This window comes from Bombina bombina, chromosome 5 (assembly GCF_027579735.1).
Source record: "Bombina bombina isolate aBomBom1 chromosome 5, aBomBom1.pri, whole genome shotgun sequence".
In the NCBI taxonomy this organism is placed as follows: Eukaryota; Metazoa; Chordata; class Amphibia; order Anura; family Bombinatoridae; genus Bombina; species Bombina bombina.
The window spans coordinates 897,954,335-897,971,662 of record NC_069503.1 but is presented as its reverse complement, the minus strand read 5'-3'; the positions used below and the strand labels follow the sequence as shown (position 1 = coordinate 897,971,662).

Here is a 17,328-nt window from a genome sequence, read left to right as displayed (position 1 = left end):
TTTCGTAAGAATAAGGAACAGAAGCCTGACCCTTCCCCTAAAGGAACGGTTTCCATTTGGAAACCTACTCCATTCTGGAATAAATCCAAGCCTTTTAGAAAGTCAAAACCAGCTCCCAAATCTGCATGAAGGTGCGGCTCTCATTCCAGCACAGCTGGTAGGGGGCAGGTTACGTTTTTTTCAAAGATATTTGGATCAATTTGATTCACAGTCTTTGGATTCAGAACATTTTCACAAGGGTACAGAATAGGTTTCAAGGTAAGGCCGCCTGTGAGAAGATTTTTTCTCTCACGCATTCCAGTAAACCCAGTGAAGGCTCAGGCGTTTCTGATATGTGTTTCAGACCTAGAGTTGGCTGGGGAAATTGTGCCTGTTCCAGTTCTGGAACGGGGTCTGGGGTTTTACTCAAATCTATTCATTGTACCAAAGAAGGAGAATTCCTTCAGACCAGTTCTGGATCTAAAAATATTGAATCGTTATGTAAGGATACCAACATTCAAAATGGTGACTATAAGGACTATTCTGCCTTTTGTTCAGCAAGGGCATTATATGTCTACAATAGACTTACAGGATGCATATCTTCATATTCCAATTCATCCAGATCACTTTCAGTTCCTGAGATTCTCTTTTCTAGACAAGCATTACCAGTTTGTTGCCCTTCCGTTTGGCCTAGCAACAGCTCCAAGGATCTTTTCAAAGGTTCTCGGTGCCCTTCTCTCTGTAATCAGAGAACAGGGTATTGCGGTATTTCCTTATTTGGACGATATCTTGGTACTTGCTCAGTCTTTACATTCTGCAGAATCTCATACGAATCAACTTGTGCTGTTTCTTCAAAGACATGGTTGGAGGATCAATTTACCAAAGAGTTCCTTGATTCCTCAGACAAAGGTAACCTTTTTGGGTTTTCAAATAGATTCAGTGTCCATGACTTTGTCTCTAACAGAAAAGAGATGTCTGAAGTTGGTTTCAGCTTGTCGAAACTTTCAGTCTCAATCATTCCCTTCAGTAGCTTTGTGCATGGAAATTCTAGGTCTCATGACTGCTGCATCGGACGCGATCCCTTTTGCTTGTTTTCACATGAGACCTCTCAAGCTTTGTATGCTGAACCAGTGGTGCAGGGATTATACAAAGATATCACAATTAATATCCTTAAATCCCAATGTTCGATCTTCTCTGACTTGATGGTTGAATCACCATCGTCTAATTCAAGGGGCCTCTTTTGTTCGTCCAACCTGGACTGTGATCTCAATAGATGCGAGTCTTTCAGGTTGGGGAGCTGTATGGGGATCTCTGACAGCGCAGGGGGTTTGGGAATTTCAGGAGGCGAAATTACCAATCAACATTTTGGAACTCCGTGCGATTTTCAGAGCTCTTCAGTTCTGGCCTCTTCTGAAGAGAGAATCATTTATTTGTTTTCAGACAGACAATGTCACAACCGTGGCGTATGTCAATCATCAAGGTGGGACTCGCAGTCCTCAGGCTATGAAAGAAGTATCTCGGATACTTGTATGGGCGGAATCCAGCTCCTGTCTAATCTCTGCGGTTCACATCCCAGGTGTAGGCAATTGGGAAGCGGATTATCTCAGTCGCCAGACGTTACATCCGGGCGAATGGTCTCTTCACCCAGAGGTATTTCTTCAGATTGTTAAAATCTGGGGACTTCCAGAAATAGATCTGATGGCTTCTCATCTAAACAAGAAACTTCCCAGGTATCTGTCCAGATTCAGGGATCCTCAGGCGGAAGCAGTGGACGCGTTGCCGCTTCCTTGGAATTATCAACCTGCTTATATCTTTCCGCCTCTAGTTCTTCTTCCAAAAGTGATTTCCAAAATTCTAATGGAACGTTCGTTTGTATTGCTGGTGGCTCCAGCATGGCCTCACAGGTTTTGGTATGCGGATCTCGTTCGGATGGCAAGTTGCCAACCTTGGACACTTCCGTTAAGGCCAGACCTTCTATCTCAAGGCCCATTTCTTTCATGTAATTAGCAAGAGTCCATGAGCTAGTGACTTATGGGATATACATTCCTACCAGGTGGGGCAAAGTTTCCCAAACCTCAAAATGCCTATAAATACACCCCTCACCACACCCACAAATCAGTTTTTACAAACTTTGCCTCCTGTGGAGGTGGTGAAGTAAGTTTGTGCTAGATTCTACGTGGATATGCGCTCTGCAACAGGTTGGAGCCCGGTTTTCCTCTCAGCGTGCAGTGAATGTCAGAGGGATGTGAAGAGAGTATTGCCTATTTGAATTCAATGATCTCCTTCTACGGGGTCTATTTCATAGGTTCTCTGTTATCGGTCGTAGAGATTCATCTCTTACCTCCCTTTTCAGATCGACGATATACTCTTATATATACCATTACCTCTACTGATTCTCGTTTCAGTACTGGTTTGGCTTTCTACTACATGTAGATGAGTGTCCTGGGGTAAGTAAGTCTTATTTTCTGTGACACTCTAAGCTATGGTTGGGCACTTTTTTATAAAGTTCTAAATATATGTGTTTAAACATTTATTTGCCTTGATTCAGGATGTTCAACGTTCCTTATTTGAGACAGTCAGTTTCATATTTGGGATAATGCATATGAATAAATAATTTTTCTTACCTTAAAATTTGACTTTTTTTCCTGTGCGCTGTTAGGCTCGCGGGGGCTGAAAATGCTTCATTTTATTGCGTCATTCTTGGCGCGGACTTTCTTGGCGCAAAAAATCTTCTTGTCATTTCCGGCGTCATACGTGTCGCCGGAAGTTCCGTAATTTTTTTGACGTTTTTTGCACCAAAAAATGTCGGCGTTACCGGATGTGGCGCCAAAAGCATTTAGGCGCCAAATAATGTGGGCGGCTTTTTTGGCGCTAAAAAATTCGAGCGTCATTGTTGTCTCCACAATATTTAAGTCTCATTATTTATTGCTTCTGGTTGCTAGAAGCTTGTTCATTGTCATTTTTTTTCCCATTCCTGAAACTGTCATTTAAGGAATTTGATCATTTTTGCTTTATATGTTGTTTTTTCTATTACATATTGCAAGATGTCTCAGATTGACCCTGAATCAGAAGCCACTTCTGGATAAACGCTTAACTGAGTTTCAGTTCTACCAAAGCTAAGTTCATTTATTTTAAATGTTATAAATGTTTATCTTTAGCTATGGTTTGTAATAAGTTATTATGATATACTTTTACATGCAGAATCCATTAGTATTTATGCTTTATATTTTTCCATTCTTACATCTTATGTACAAGAAATATTTAGAAGATTTATAAGAAATATTTTTCTGTTTCTTTTTTAAAGGCTTTGTCTGACTTCATGCCTTCTAATAAAATTTTTAGGTCTTTTTCACTTCTTTTTTAATTATTGAAGTTTCAAATGACCAACAACATACTGATTTATCCTTCTCTGATGATGTTTTTTCTCTTTCAGAAATTTTCTTCATCAGATATTGACACTAACAAATCTACTTTTTTATTATTTTTCTATAATTAAAGTACATTTGTTCTTTGTTGAAAAGGTGTTGATTATTTTGGATATTAAGGTAACTAGTTCTTTAAGACTAGCTGACACTATTTCTGCCTATTTATTTCTTCTGTGTTTTCAGAGGTTTTCTTTCCAATTCCCCATTCTAGGGAATGGAATAGGCTGAGAATTTTCTTTTATTCCTTCTTCGAAGGTTTTAAACTATATTCTTTGCCAGCAGTTAAATTCAATTTGGAGGGTTCTCCAATTTATTGGGGCTATCTCTACTTCTACTAATTATGCTATTGTTTCTATAGCAAAATAGTATTTATTTTCCTTTAGATAGGTGTATCTTATTTATGGAAAATTATTTAGTTCCAGGTACTTTTCTTGGTCCTGTGATTTATTTGGATATTGCAATTGCTTCATTTTTTCTGTTTACTTTAAGATCAAGTATCAGATTATGATTTATTTTAGCATTGTTAAGGGACAACATTTACTAGACTAGGTGCTGTTGCATTTGTCTTGTTTTGCATTTATTGATTATGCAAGTCCACTGTATTGACTGGTCCTTTAAACTGGACTATCATGCTAATAATTTCATTTGTGTCTTCATTTTATTGAATATTTTCGCAAATGAGGGTTAATCTATGTCTTTAGCTATTTTAGCTAGAAGAATTTTGTGATTTTTAAAAAAAAATAAAAAAAAATCCATAATTCTTTTGTTCTAAGATAATCAATTATTTGTTTTATAATTGGATTCAATTCTTAACTGTTACTCTGGGCTTCAAGATTGAGTTCTAAGACTAAAACTTTAAGCTTATACTAGTTTGGTTGTTTTTATTAAGGAACGAATTCCTGAGTTCTTTCCCAAGTAACATGTTTATAATTGGGGTTCAAAATCAGATCCCTAATATTGCGATGTACGTGCCGTATTCCAGCTTGGCTGGTAAGGGGCAGGTTAAGACTTCTTTGAAATTTATTTGGTTCTATTTTGTCCAAATTTCTTTGATTTTATTCCAGTAAGGCTAACACTTTCTTTAAGTGTGTTTCTGTCCTATATATTTTGGGTACTGTTGAAGCATGGCTGGGCACCCATGGGGTTCAAGCGCTGCTCAGACCTGGAATCTTCTGGGGTATTTCTTCCAGTTCCTTTTTTAGGAACCGGGTTTGGAGTTTTATTCAAACTATTTTGCCTTTTTATGGTCATTGATAGCATTATTTGTTTTCATTAGATACAATAAATGCATATTTTCATTTTTCTGTTTTCATTCAGATTATTTTCTGAGGATGCGGAATCTCATATGATTCACTTGCTCTTCAGGACATAGTTAGAGGATCTTTTTTTCGAAAGCTCTTGATTCCTCACACAAGGGTCACCTTTTTTAGGTTTCCAGATAGTTTGTGTCACTGTCTTTGTCTCTATCAGACAAGGGATAATTCTATTGGGTTCCGTCTGTCGGTACCTTTAGTCTCTATTTCCTTCAGTTGCTATATATGCACAGAAGTTCTAGGTCTTATGGCCACAGCATTGGATTCAATTCCCTTTGCTCATTTTCACTAGAAAGAACATTTCCAGTCTTTTGTGAGTGTTGTTTCTTCTAGAACATGGTTGGAGGATCAATTTGCCAAAAAGTTTGTTGATTCCTCAGACAAGGGTAACCTTTTTAGGTTTCCTGATAGATTCAGTGTCCTTGACTCTGTCTCTGACAGACAAGAGACGTCTGAAATTGGTTTCAGCTTGTCGAAACCTTCAGTCTCAATCTTTCCCTTCGGTAGCCTTATGCATGGAAATTCTAGGTCTTATGACTGCTGCATTGGACGCGGTCCCCTTTGCTCGTTTTCACATGCGACCTCTTCAGCTCTGTATGCTGAACCAGTGGTGCAGGGATTATACAAAGATATCTCAATTAATATCTTTAAAACCGATTGTACGACACTCTCTGACGTGGTGGACAGACCACCATCGTTTAGTTCAGGGGGCTTCTTTTTGTTCTTCCAACCTGGACTGTGATTTCAACAGATGCAAGTCTGACAGGTTGGGGAGCTGTTTGGGGGTCTCTGAAAGCACAAGGGGTTTGGGAATCTCAGGAGGTGAGATTACCAATCAATATTTTGGAACTCCGTGCAATTTCCAGAGCTCTTCAGTCATGGCCTCTTCTAAAGAGAGAGTCGTTCATTTGTTTTCAGACGGACAATGTCACAACTGTGGCATATGTCAATCATCAAGGAGGGACTCACAGTCCTCTGGCTATGAAAGAAGTATCTCGAATTCTGGTATGGGCGGAATCCAGCTCCTGTCTAATTTCTGCGGTTCATATCCCAGGTATAGACAATTGGGAAGCGGATTATCTCAGTCGCCAAACGTTACATCCGGGCGAATGGTCTCTTCACCCAGAGGTTATTTCTTCAGATTGTTCAAATGTGGGGACTTCCAGAAATAGATCTGATGGCTTCTCATCTAAACGAGAAGCTTCCCAGGTATCTGTCCAGATCCAGGAATCCTCAGGCGGAGGCAGTGGATGCATTGTCACTTCCTTGGAAGTATCATCCTGCCTATATCTTTCCGCCTCTAGTTCTTCTTCCTAGAGTAATTTCCAAGATTCTAAAGGAGTGCTCGTTTGTTCTGCTGGTGGCTCCAGCATGGCCTCACAGGTTTTGGTATGCGGATCTTGTCCGGATGGCCACTTGCCAACCGTGGACTCTTCCGTTAAGACCAGACCTTCTATCACAAGGTCCTTTTTTCCATCAGGATCTCAAATCCTTAAATTTGAAGGTATGGAGATTGAACGCTTGATTCTCAGTCATAGAGGTTTCTCTGACTCTCTGATTAATACTATGTTACAGGCTCGTAAATCTGTATCTAGGAAGATATATTATCGAGTCTGGAAGATTCACATTTCTTGGTGTTTTTCTCATCATTTTTCTTGGCATTCTTTTAGAATTCCTAGAATTTTACAGTTTCTTCAGGATGGTTTGGATAAAGGTTTGTCTGCAAGTTCCTTGAAAGGACAAATCTCTGCTCTTTCTGTTCTTTTTCACAGAAAGATTGCTAGTCTTCCTGATATTCATTGTTTTGTACAAGCTTTGGTTCGTATAAAACCTATTAAGTCAATTTCTCCTCCTTGGAGTTTGAATTTGGTTCTGGGGGCTCTTCAAGCTCCTCCGTTTGAACCTATGCATTCGCTTGACATTAAATTAATTTCTTGGAAAGTTTTGTTTCTTTTGGCCATCTCTTCTGCTAGAAGAGTTTCTGATTTATCTGCTCTTACGTGTCAGTCTCCTTTTCTGATTTTTCATCAGGATAAGGCGGTGTTGCGAACTTCTTTTAATTTTTACCTAAGGTTGTGAATTCTAACAACATTAGTAGAGAAATTATGGTTCCTTCATTGTGTCCTAATCCTAAGAATTCTAAGGAAAGATTGTTGCATTCTTTGGATGTAGTTAGAGCTTTGAAATATTATGTTGAAGCTACTAAAAATTTCCGAAAGACTTCTAGTCTATTTGTTATCTTTTCCGGTTCTAGGAAAGGTCAGAAGGCCTCTGCCATTTCTTTGGCGTCTTGGTTAAAGTCTTTGATTCATCATGCTTATGTCGAGTCGGGTAAAACTCCGCCTCAAAGGATTACAGCTCATTCTACTAGGTCAGTTTCTACTTCCTGGGCGTTTAGGAATGAAGCTTCGGTTGATCAGATTTGCAAAGCAGCAACTTGGTCTTCTTTGCATACTTTTACTAAATTCTACCATTTTGATGTGCTTTCTTCTTCTGAAGCAGTTTTTGGTAGAAAAGTACTTCAGGCAGCTGTTTCAGTTTGATTCTTCTGCTTATAATTTCAGTTTTTTTCATTATAAGATTTAAACTTTATTTTGGGTGTGGATTATTTTCAGCGGAATTGGCTGTCTTTATTTTATCCCTCCCTCTCTAGTGACTCTTGCGTGGAAGATCCACATCTTGGGTATTCATTATCCCATACGTCACTAGCTCATGGACTCTTGCTAATTACATGAAAGAAAACATAATTTATGTAAGAACTTACCTGATAAATTCATTTCTTTCATATTAGCAAGAGTCCATGAGGCCCACCCTTTATTGTGGTGGTTATGATTTTTTTGTATAAAGCACAATTATTCCAATTCCTTATTTTTTATGCTTTCACACTTTTGTCTTATCACCCCACTTCTTGGCTATGCGTTAAACTGATTTGTGGGTGTGGTGAGGGGTGTATTTATAGGCATTTTGAGGTTTGGGAAGCTTTGCCCCTCCTGGTAGGAATGTATATCCCATACGTCACTAGCTCATGGACTCTTGCTAATATGAAAGAAATTAATTTATCAGGTAAGTTCTTACATAAATTATGTTTTTTCCATCCGGATCTCAAATCATTAAATTTGAAGGTATGGAGATTGAACGCTTGATTCTTAGTCATAAAAGTTTCTGACTCAGTGATTAATACTATGATACAGGCTCGTAAATCTGTGTCTAGAAAGATTTATTACCGAGTCTGGAAGACTTACATTTCTTGGTGTTCTGATAAATTCTATTGGCATTCTTTTAGAATTCCTAGAATTTTACAGTTTCTTCAGGATGGTTTGGATAAGGGTTTGTCTGCAAGCTCTTCGTAAGGTCAAATCTCTGCTCTTTCTGTTCTTTTTTCACAGAAAGATTGCTAATCATCCTGATATTCATTGTTTTGTACAGGCTTTGGTTCGTATCAAGCCTGTCATTAAGTCAATCTCTCCTCCTTGGAGTCTTAATTTGGTTCTGAGGGCTTTACAGGCTCCTCCGTTTGAACCTATGCATTCTCTGGATATTAAATTACTTTCTTGGAAAGTGTTGTTCCTTTTGGCCATCTCTTCTGCTAGAAGAGTTTCTGAGTTATCTGCTCTTTCTTGTGAATCTCCTTTTCTGATTTTTCATCAGGAGAAGGCGGTGTTGCGGACTTCATTTAAATTTTTACCTAACAACATTAGTAGAGAAATTGTTGTCCCTTCATTGTGTCCTAATCCTAAGAATGCTATGGAGAGATCTTTACTTTCTTTGGATGTATTAAGAGCTTTGAAATATTATGTTGAAGCTACTAAAGGTTTTAGAAAGACTTTTACTTTTTTACTTTTATACATCTATTTGTTATCTTTTCTGGGTCCAGGAAAGGTCAGAAGGCTTCTGCCATTTCCTTGGCATCTTGGTTAAAGTCTTTGATTCATCATGCTTATGTAGAGTCGGGTAAGTCCCCGCCTCAAAGAATTACGGCTCATTCTACTAGGTCAGTTTCTACTTCCTGGGCTTTTAGGAAAGAACCTTCTGTTGATCAAATTCGCAAAGCAGCAACTTGGTCTTCTTTGCATACTTTTACTAAATTCTACCATTTTGATGTTTTTTTCTTCTTCTGAAGCAGCTGATAGACTGTTTTTTTGGCTGGAACAAACAGGTTTCTCTTAAGTTTGCAAAACTCCTATTACTTGCTGTACTTGTAATAACAAAGTACTGTCTTGCACTACATGTGACCGGGTGTGATCTTTGTTCATTTCCTCCATTCAGGCTGAGACTTGAACCTGTGGAGAGTGTTTTCTCTGTCTGGTTCTAGGAGGTGGTGAGTGCCCCAGCCATTGGGAGTGTAAAGGTGCAGTTTTCTATAATAAAAAACATTTTTATTTGTTAACTTCTGTGGGTATAACCGGTGCTATGGAGGATTCTGACATGTTAGAAGGTACTCCTTCTGTACTAAATAATACTTGTTTATATTGTGAGGAGGCCGTGGTTTTTCTGCCCACTCAATTATGTTCCACATGCCTTAACACCATTATTAAGTCTAAGAAGGGAGACCCGCCTGCTAAGGCTCTTAGTCCCTCTGAGCCGTCTACATCTCAGGACTCGGCATCCCATGAGATTACTACCCTTGCTACATTATACACTCTACATGCAGTTCCCCGTAGCACATCTAATCCTCCATCCGGAGGGGGCTTCTTCCTGCAGACTTTGCTGTGTAGTTACAAATGGCAGTGTCTGCGGCCCTTAGTGCATTACCTCGCTCTAACAAATGCAAGAGAGAGGTTAAATATAGCTCTCCTGACCCGGAGTCAACTAAAATATTTATCGGACTTAGCTATTATGTCCCAGTTATCCGATGAGTTAACCTCCTGTAACTTCAGAGGGTGAACTTTCTGGGTCGGAGTCCTTGGCATCTAAACCTCCTGCTGCGGAGGAACCGTCTTTTAGATTTAAAATTGAGCACTTGTGTTTTTTACTAAAGGGGGTTCTGTCTACGTTAGAGGTTCCAGAGGCCGTGATTCCTGAAGAACCTATACCTAAATTAGAATAAAGTTCACAAAAACAGGAAAGTTCCTTTGACTTTTCCTGTGCCGGTTAAAATGGCGAACATTATTAAGAACGAATGGCAAAGAATTGGTTCTTCCTTTTCCCCCTAGTCTTCTTTTAAAAAGTTGTTCCCGGGCCCGGACTTTCAACTGGATTTGTGGGACTGCATTCCTAAGGTGGATTGTGCTATCTCTATGCTTGCTAAACGTACTATTATACCTCTTGAGGATAGTTCTTCGTTCAGAGAGCCGATGGATAAGAAAATGGAAACCTTTCTGAGAAAGATGTTTCAACATACGGATTTTTGTTTCAACCGGCGGCTGCAGTTTCCGCAGTTGCCGGAGTGGCTACCTTCTGGTACAGTTCTTTGTCGGAACTCATTTGGAGTCTCCCCTCGAGGATATTCAAGACATAATTAAAGCTCTGAAATTCGCTAATTCTTTTATCTGTGATGCGAACATGCAAATTATTCGCCTAAATGCAAAGGCCTCTGGCTTTGTGGTCCTAGCCCACCGGGTGCTCTGGTTGAAGTCTTCTTCTGTGGATATGACTTCTAAGTCAAGACTCCTTTCTCTTCCTTTCAAGGGAAAGATTTTTTTTAGTTGAGACCTGAACTCCATTATTTCTATGGTTACCGGAGGCAAGGGTGCCTTCCTACCGCAAGATAAGAACAAGTCTTAGGGACAACAATCTTCTAATTTTCGTTCCTTTTTGTTCTGACAAATCCCAATGACAACAATCCTCCTCTAAGCCCAAGCAACCCAAGAGTACTTGGAAGCCGACTCAGTCCCGGAATAAATCCAAGCAGAATAAGAAGCCCGCCGAAAACAAATCGGCATGAAGGGGCGGCCCCCGATCAGGATCAGATCCTCCAGGGGCAGACTGTCTATTTTTTCAGACGCCTGGTTCAAGGACGTACAGGATCCGTGGGTCCTGGAGGTGGTATCTCAGGGATACAAGATAGGCTTCAAATCTCATCTGCCAAGGAGCAGATTCGTTCTCTCAAATCTGTCTACCAGACCAGAAAAGACGGATGCCTTTCTAGGGTGCGTTCAGGAGCTATCCTCCTTAGTTGTTGTCCCGGTGCCTATTGAAAAATCTTTAGGGTTTTATTCAAACCTTTTCGTAGTCCCAAAGGAGGGAACTTTCCGCCCAGTTCGGGACCTAAAGTGCTTTAAACAAATTTCTCAGTGTCCCTTCAAGATGGAAATAAGGTCCATCCTTCCTTTAATTCAGGAAGGCCAGTTAATGACCACTATAGATCTGAAGGACGCTTACCTTCATGTTCCAATACACAGAGAACAGTTTCAGTTCCTGAGGTTTGCATTCCTAGACCAGCACTTCCAGTTCATTGCCCTTCCGTTTGGCCTAGCTACTGCTCCAAGAATCTTTACGAAGGTTCTGGGGGCTCTTCTAGCCATTGCCAGAACTCAGGGTATTGCAGTAGCCCCATACTTGGATGATATTCTGGTGCAAGCATCATCCTTTAGTCTTGCGTAAGATTTCTAGGAGTCTTTTCCAAGTTTATCTTCCATCCATGTGATTGAAGAAGAATAAGAAAAGAGTTCTTATTTCAAGTACCAGGGTGGAATTCCTGGGTACTATAATAGACTCCATATCCATGACGATATTTCTAACAGACAAGAGACGTTGCAAGCTAACTTCGGCATGTCTTGCCCTCCGGACCTCTGAGTCCCTCTGTGGCTCAGTGTATGGAGGTGATTTGTCTCATGGTATCCTGCATGGACATCATTCCTTTTGCCAGGTTCCGTCTCAGACCTTTACAACTGTGCATGCTGAGACAGTGGAACAGCGATCACTTAGATCTGTCTCAACAGATTGTATTAGACAGCAAGTCAAGAGAATCGCTCTCTTGGTGGCTCTGTCCAGATCATCTATCCCGAGGGACATGCTTCTTAAGACCATTCTGGGAGATTGTGACTACGGACGCACACCTATCCGGATGGGGAGCTGTTTGGGGTGCCAGGAAGGCACAGGGGTTGTGGACTCAGGAGTCCTCCCTCCCGATCAATATTTTGGAACTACGGGCAATCTTCAAGGCTTTAAAAGGCTTGGCCACATCTTTGTTCGTCCCAGTTTATCAGATTCCAATCAGACAATTTAACCTCTGTGCCTTACATCAAGCATCGGGGGGGAAAAGAAGTTCCTTGGCGATGAAGAAAGTATCTCAGATTCTGGAGAGGGCGGAGGCTGTCAGTGATCCACATTCCAGGTGTGGACATCTGGGAGGCGGATTTTCTCTGCAGGCCATCCTTCCATCCAAGGGAATGGTCTCTCCTTCCCGTGGTGTTTGCAGAGATATGCAGCAAGTGGGGGATGCCGGAGATAGATCTCATGGCGTCCAGTCTCAATACCAAGCTACCCAGGTATGGGTCGAGGGATCCCCAAGCAGATCTAATAGATGCACTAGCAGTGCCCTGGAGGTTCAAACTCATATCTTTTTCCTCCATTACCGCTTCTTCCTCGAGTGGTGGCCGCAAAGGACATGGATCTAGTGGGGATGTCCTCATCTACTCCGTGGAAGTTACCTTGTCGCAGAGACCTGCTGATACAAGGTCCAATTGTTCATCAAAATCTAGATTCTCTGAGGCTGACTGCGTGGAGATTGAATGCTTAGTCTTAGCCAAGAGAGGTTTCTCTGAGAGTTTCATTGATACTCTTATTCAAACTTGTAAACCAGTTACTCAGCGTATCTACCACAAAGTGTGAAGAGTGTGGTTTTTCCTGGCACAGAGTTAAGGTTGCCAGAATCTTATCTTTTCTCCAGGATGGGCTGGAGAAGGGCATTTCTGCCGTTACCGGAGGGTACAAATTTCAGCCCTGTCAGTTTTATTGCACAAGAGACTGGCTGAGCTTCACAATTTGGCTATTAAGGAGTTTAGACAATCTTCCTCTGTGTTTATTCGGGGAAGTGTTAGGGGCAGAAGGCTACTTCGACTTCCGTATCTTTTTGGTTAAGGAGTGTCATCCGCTTAGCTTACGATACAGCGGAACGTCATCATCCTGAGAGAATAACTGCTCATTCCACTAGAGCAGTGGCTTCCTCTTGGGCCTTTAAGAACGAGGCCTCTATGGATCAGATTTGTAAGGCGGCTACCTGGTTGCCCTTACATACTTTTTCAAAATTTTACAAGTTTAATGTTTTTGCTTCGGCTGAAGCAGCTTTCAGAAGAAAAGTTTTGCTGGCTGTGTTGCCCTCAGAATAGGGTCCGCCTCTTCCTTTTTGTTCCCTCCCGGTATTCATTCAGTGTCCTCTGGAGCTTGGGTATAGTTTTCCCAACAGTAAGGAATGAAGCCGTGGACTCTCCCTATCTTAGGAAGGAAGACATAATTCATGTTTACCTGATGAATTCCTTTCCTTCCGGATAGGGAGAGTCCATGGTCCCGCCTGTTTTTTTGTTTTTTTTGGTCTATGGCCTGTCCCCTTTTTATTTTATTCTTCTGTCACTATTTATACCCTAATGTTTATCCTACTTTTCCTTGTTCCCTCGGCAGAATGACTGGGGTAATGAGGAAGTGGGAGGGATATTTAAGCCTTTGGCTGGGCTGTCTTTACCTCCTCCTGGTGGCCAGGTGTTGTATTTCCCAACAGTAAGGAATGAAGCCGTAGACTCTCCCTATCTGGAAGGAAAGAAATTTATCTGGTAAGAATAAATTGTTTTTTGGTTCTATACTGCCTTTAAGTTCTTTGGACATGCAGGCTCCAAAGATGTTCACATTTTTTAAATCTACTTTCATGCTTTTATGCAGATCAAAATTTTTTTTTAAAGATTTCACTAGATTGAATGCAAGTTACATAGTTTTAGGATCTCTACATGGGACTTTCCTATATGACATTTTGAACCCCATAATTACAGTACTGGTGGTAGCATGATCACTAATATTCAGCTCATTAAAAGTTTGCCAGGGCATAAAACTATAAAAACTAGTAGATGGTTTGCAGATTCTCTGTCCACAGTAACACATCTGAACGGACAAGTTCTACAGAAGATGATGGAAAATTATCTTCCATAACAATTGTGAAGGACCTTGGAAGCTTTTCAAAGCTGGCTTTATCTTCCAAGTGTTAAAAAAACAACAACCTTGAATTCCTGATATGGAAAGCGGGATGCCTACAAGTATTTATTTTTATTTTTTTGAGGTCCAATCCCTAATCTTGATCCTAGACAACTGGATTTAAGGTCTGTCTACAGAATCCATAAAATTTGAAGCTGTTATATGTGATGCATTGTGTTTTTTGGAAGTACAAAATTGAGCTATCTACATAACTAAATGGGTAGTTTTTCCATTGATCCTTTATTTTAAGAACAGACACTGGAGACTTAGTTCTCCAAGCCTTGCTATTAAGCATTTTATAAAAAGTCTCAAAGGAATGTGACACTGGCTTTCAATTATCCATTATTTCAGCTAGAAGGTTTTAGAACATATGTAGAACTTTGCTTGGTGGTTTAACTGGGATAAAATGGTTCTGATACCATTCAGTGTTACATAAGTTGTTCACCAAATGTTTAATTTTGTGAAGAAATATTGCTTTCTAAAGAAAGCTTATAAAATCGAACGCTATACATTGGATATAGTGAGATATCCAAAGACCTTGTGCTAAGCAATGGTAAAGAAAAAGACCCATTTTACTAGCAAATGTATCTAGCAAGTTCTACTTTTTGTATTGTTTCAGTCTGTCCTCAAATCTTATCTAGTATAAAACAGACTGGTTTGTTTAGAGTTTACAATCTTATACTCTAAGGCAGTGATCGCCAACCAGTGGTCCTTGACAACATCAAGCAGGAATTAATCTCCTTTGACGGTGTCACCCCTGTCGCGCGGCAACTCTCTACAGTGCCTGGCTGGACATCAGTGAAAACTGACGGAGTAGAAGTTTAATTACTATCTCCCTACGCACGTTGCGTAGTACTGCGCAACTTGCGTAGCTAAATTGTATTTTTACCTCCTCCTTCCCGGCGTGCTGCTCAGAGAAAGGTGCTTCCATTCTAAAGCCAGCAGAGGTTGGTATAGTATTGACTTGAAATAGTGGAATTAAAGTATATAAAAAAGAAAATCTTAAAACAATTTCTCTTACATTTCATTTATTTTCTTTACCTGTCTCTTTGTAATAGGTTTTCCTAATTCCGTCAGATGGACTTACATCACTGTTTGTCTTCTTCCCCTCCATCTTCTTTTTTTATTTAATAAATATGAATCGATTTTTATTCTAATAATTTTCCAGCGCACAAAGCCATTCCACCTGAATTCCAGTAATTGCCATCCAACAGATCAGCCATATCCCACCAGTATTAGAGTAATTGCCAGTAACATCAGTCGTGGTTAGCTCACATCCATATTGAGAGCTTTCTGATATAAACTTACTTTATGACTTCAATGTCTGTCCATGATCATAAGTAGTTTTGAATAATTCCTAACTGGGGAGGTAACTTGGAAGTCTTGTGTTCCTTTTAAACATAATTCTTTTTTTCCCTCTTTGTGCCTCTGTTTCCAGCTCAAAAGTTGGCACTCACCCTTCATCTGTCAGTTGGAAGTATTCTCTCAGTTCTGTCATTCAGTTATTTAATTACAAAAAATAATTCTTAAACATTTGTAAATATTTACATAATGTAAACTTAGCTATGGTTATACTAGTTATGTACACTACAGTTAGTGTGTGTGTGTATGTATGTATACATAGAGGTTTGTACCTTTTTTTAAAAAAAATCAGGTTAGTGGTCCACGGGATTCAAAATTGTGAGTTTAGTGGTCACTGAGGTCTGCAAGGTTGGCGACCCCTGCTCTAAGGTAATGTCTGCTTTCATTAAGTGTAAATAATCCACATTGCATTTTTGCTCCGTATAATCCTAGCTTTATAACTTAAAGGGACGGTAAACACTCATCACCAACTTACCTTAAACCAAAGATTTCATCATAATACTTTTGCGACCTGTCAAATATTCTACTGCACATCATATTGTATTCCATTCTATCTTTTAACAGTGCATCCAAACCGTTACAAATGGCCCCCTAACTCCCCTAAGAAAATTTGTTTTTACATTAATTTCATAGGCCCCTGTAGTAAGTGACTCGTAAATCGGTTTTTCAGTCTGTGCACGGACTGCTGTGCTTGCGTGATTGGACCTCTTTGTCACGTGATTTTCCGAATTTACGCATGCGCACCGTCTAGGGGGACAGAAACATCTGGAACCCAGGCTAGATGGAGAAAATGAAATGTTTTGCATGCTATGACTTTATCAATAAATGACCATTACGATAGGTGGGTATTTTATGGAATATATGATTATTCAAAACCATGCTGTTACATCTAATTATAACATTTAGCAGAGGTGCGACGGATTGAGCAGGAAGTGGAACACTTCAGACACGGTCTGAAGCGTTCCCTCTGCTCATCCAGTAATGAAGACCTATAAACTCATTGCAATGCACATTGCCGTGCGAGTAGCGTTATGACATCATCCGCACTGCGTGTTGACAAAATTTGAAAGCCACGGAAATGAGCTGAGGCTTTGAAAAATATAGTTAGTGCTGAGAATGAAGGCGGAGGTAGGAGTTTTGGGGGCCATTTTTGAGACATAGAACGCATTGAATACATTAGAGATATTTATGCTGCTGCTGTTCACTATTGGGGATATGTCAATAATGATTGTGTGGGGAGGAATTTTTATATTAGATATTGATGTTAGTGGTGTTTACTGTCCCTTTAAGCTTGTAGATCTGAAATATTTTTTTATTTTTTTTGCAACCATAAAAATCAAAGGGTAGCAGTACCAACATCTTTTGGAAATGTAACTTTTAAAGGGATACTAAACCCAAGTTTTTTTTTCTTTGATGATTTAGATAGACTTAGAGCATGCAATTTTAAGCAACTTTCTAATTTACGCCTATTCATTTTTCTTTGCTATCTTGCTATCTTTATTTGAAAAAAGCAGAAATCCTAGCTAAGGCGTCGGCCTATTTTTGGTTTAGCACCCTGGATAGCGCTTGCTGATTGGTGGCTACATTTATCCACCAATCAGCAAGCACAACCCAAAAAAAAAATTTGATAATAGGAGTAAATTATAAAGTTGCTTAAAATTACATGCTCCATCTAAATCATTAAAGAAAATATTTGGGTTTACTATCCCTTTAAGCCTAGTGTTAACTCTAGGAATTGTAAAATGCTTACTTTAATTATGAAAATGTTACAGGTTAGAGAGAGCAGAATAAAAGAATTGGAAATGGCGCTTTCTATAATGAAAAACAGAGGTGAATCTGATGAAACTTATCCAGGTATGTTACAAGTGTTTGATTTCCCTTTAAGTTGTACTGTTTATATTTAAAAAATGGACATGAAACCCTAACCGTTTTTCATGATTCAGATAGATAATTAAATAGGGAAGTTGTTTAACCCCTTAATGACCACAGCACTTTTCCGTTTTCTGTCTGTTTGGGACCAAGGCTATTTTTACATTTTTGCGGTGTTTGTGTTTAGCTGTAATTTCTCCAACATAGGTGTGTCCGGTCCACGGCGTCATCCTTACTTGTGGGATATTCTCTTCCCCAAC

General features: G+C 39.8%; 1 protein-coding gene across 1 annotated transcript in view; it reads left to right on the top strand.

Moving 5' to 3' along the window:
• Positions 1-17,328, top strand: part of LOC128661655 (kinesin-like protein KIF20A) — a 368,820-nt gene that overhangs the window by 226,132 nt on the left and 125,360 nt on the right. Inside the window, exon 16 of the mRNA XM_053715886.1 lies at positions 16,972-17,053. Within this exon, the coding sequence (XP_053571861.1) occupies positions 16,972-17,053 (82 nt within the window). The remainder of the gene's footprint in view (positions 1-16,971; positions 17,054-17,328) is intronic.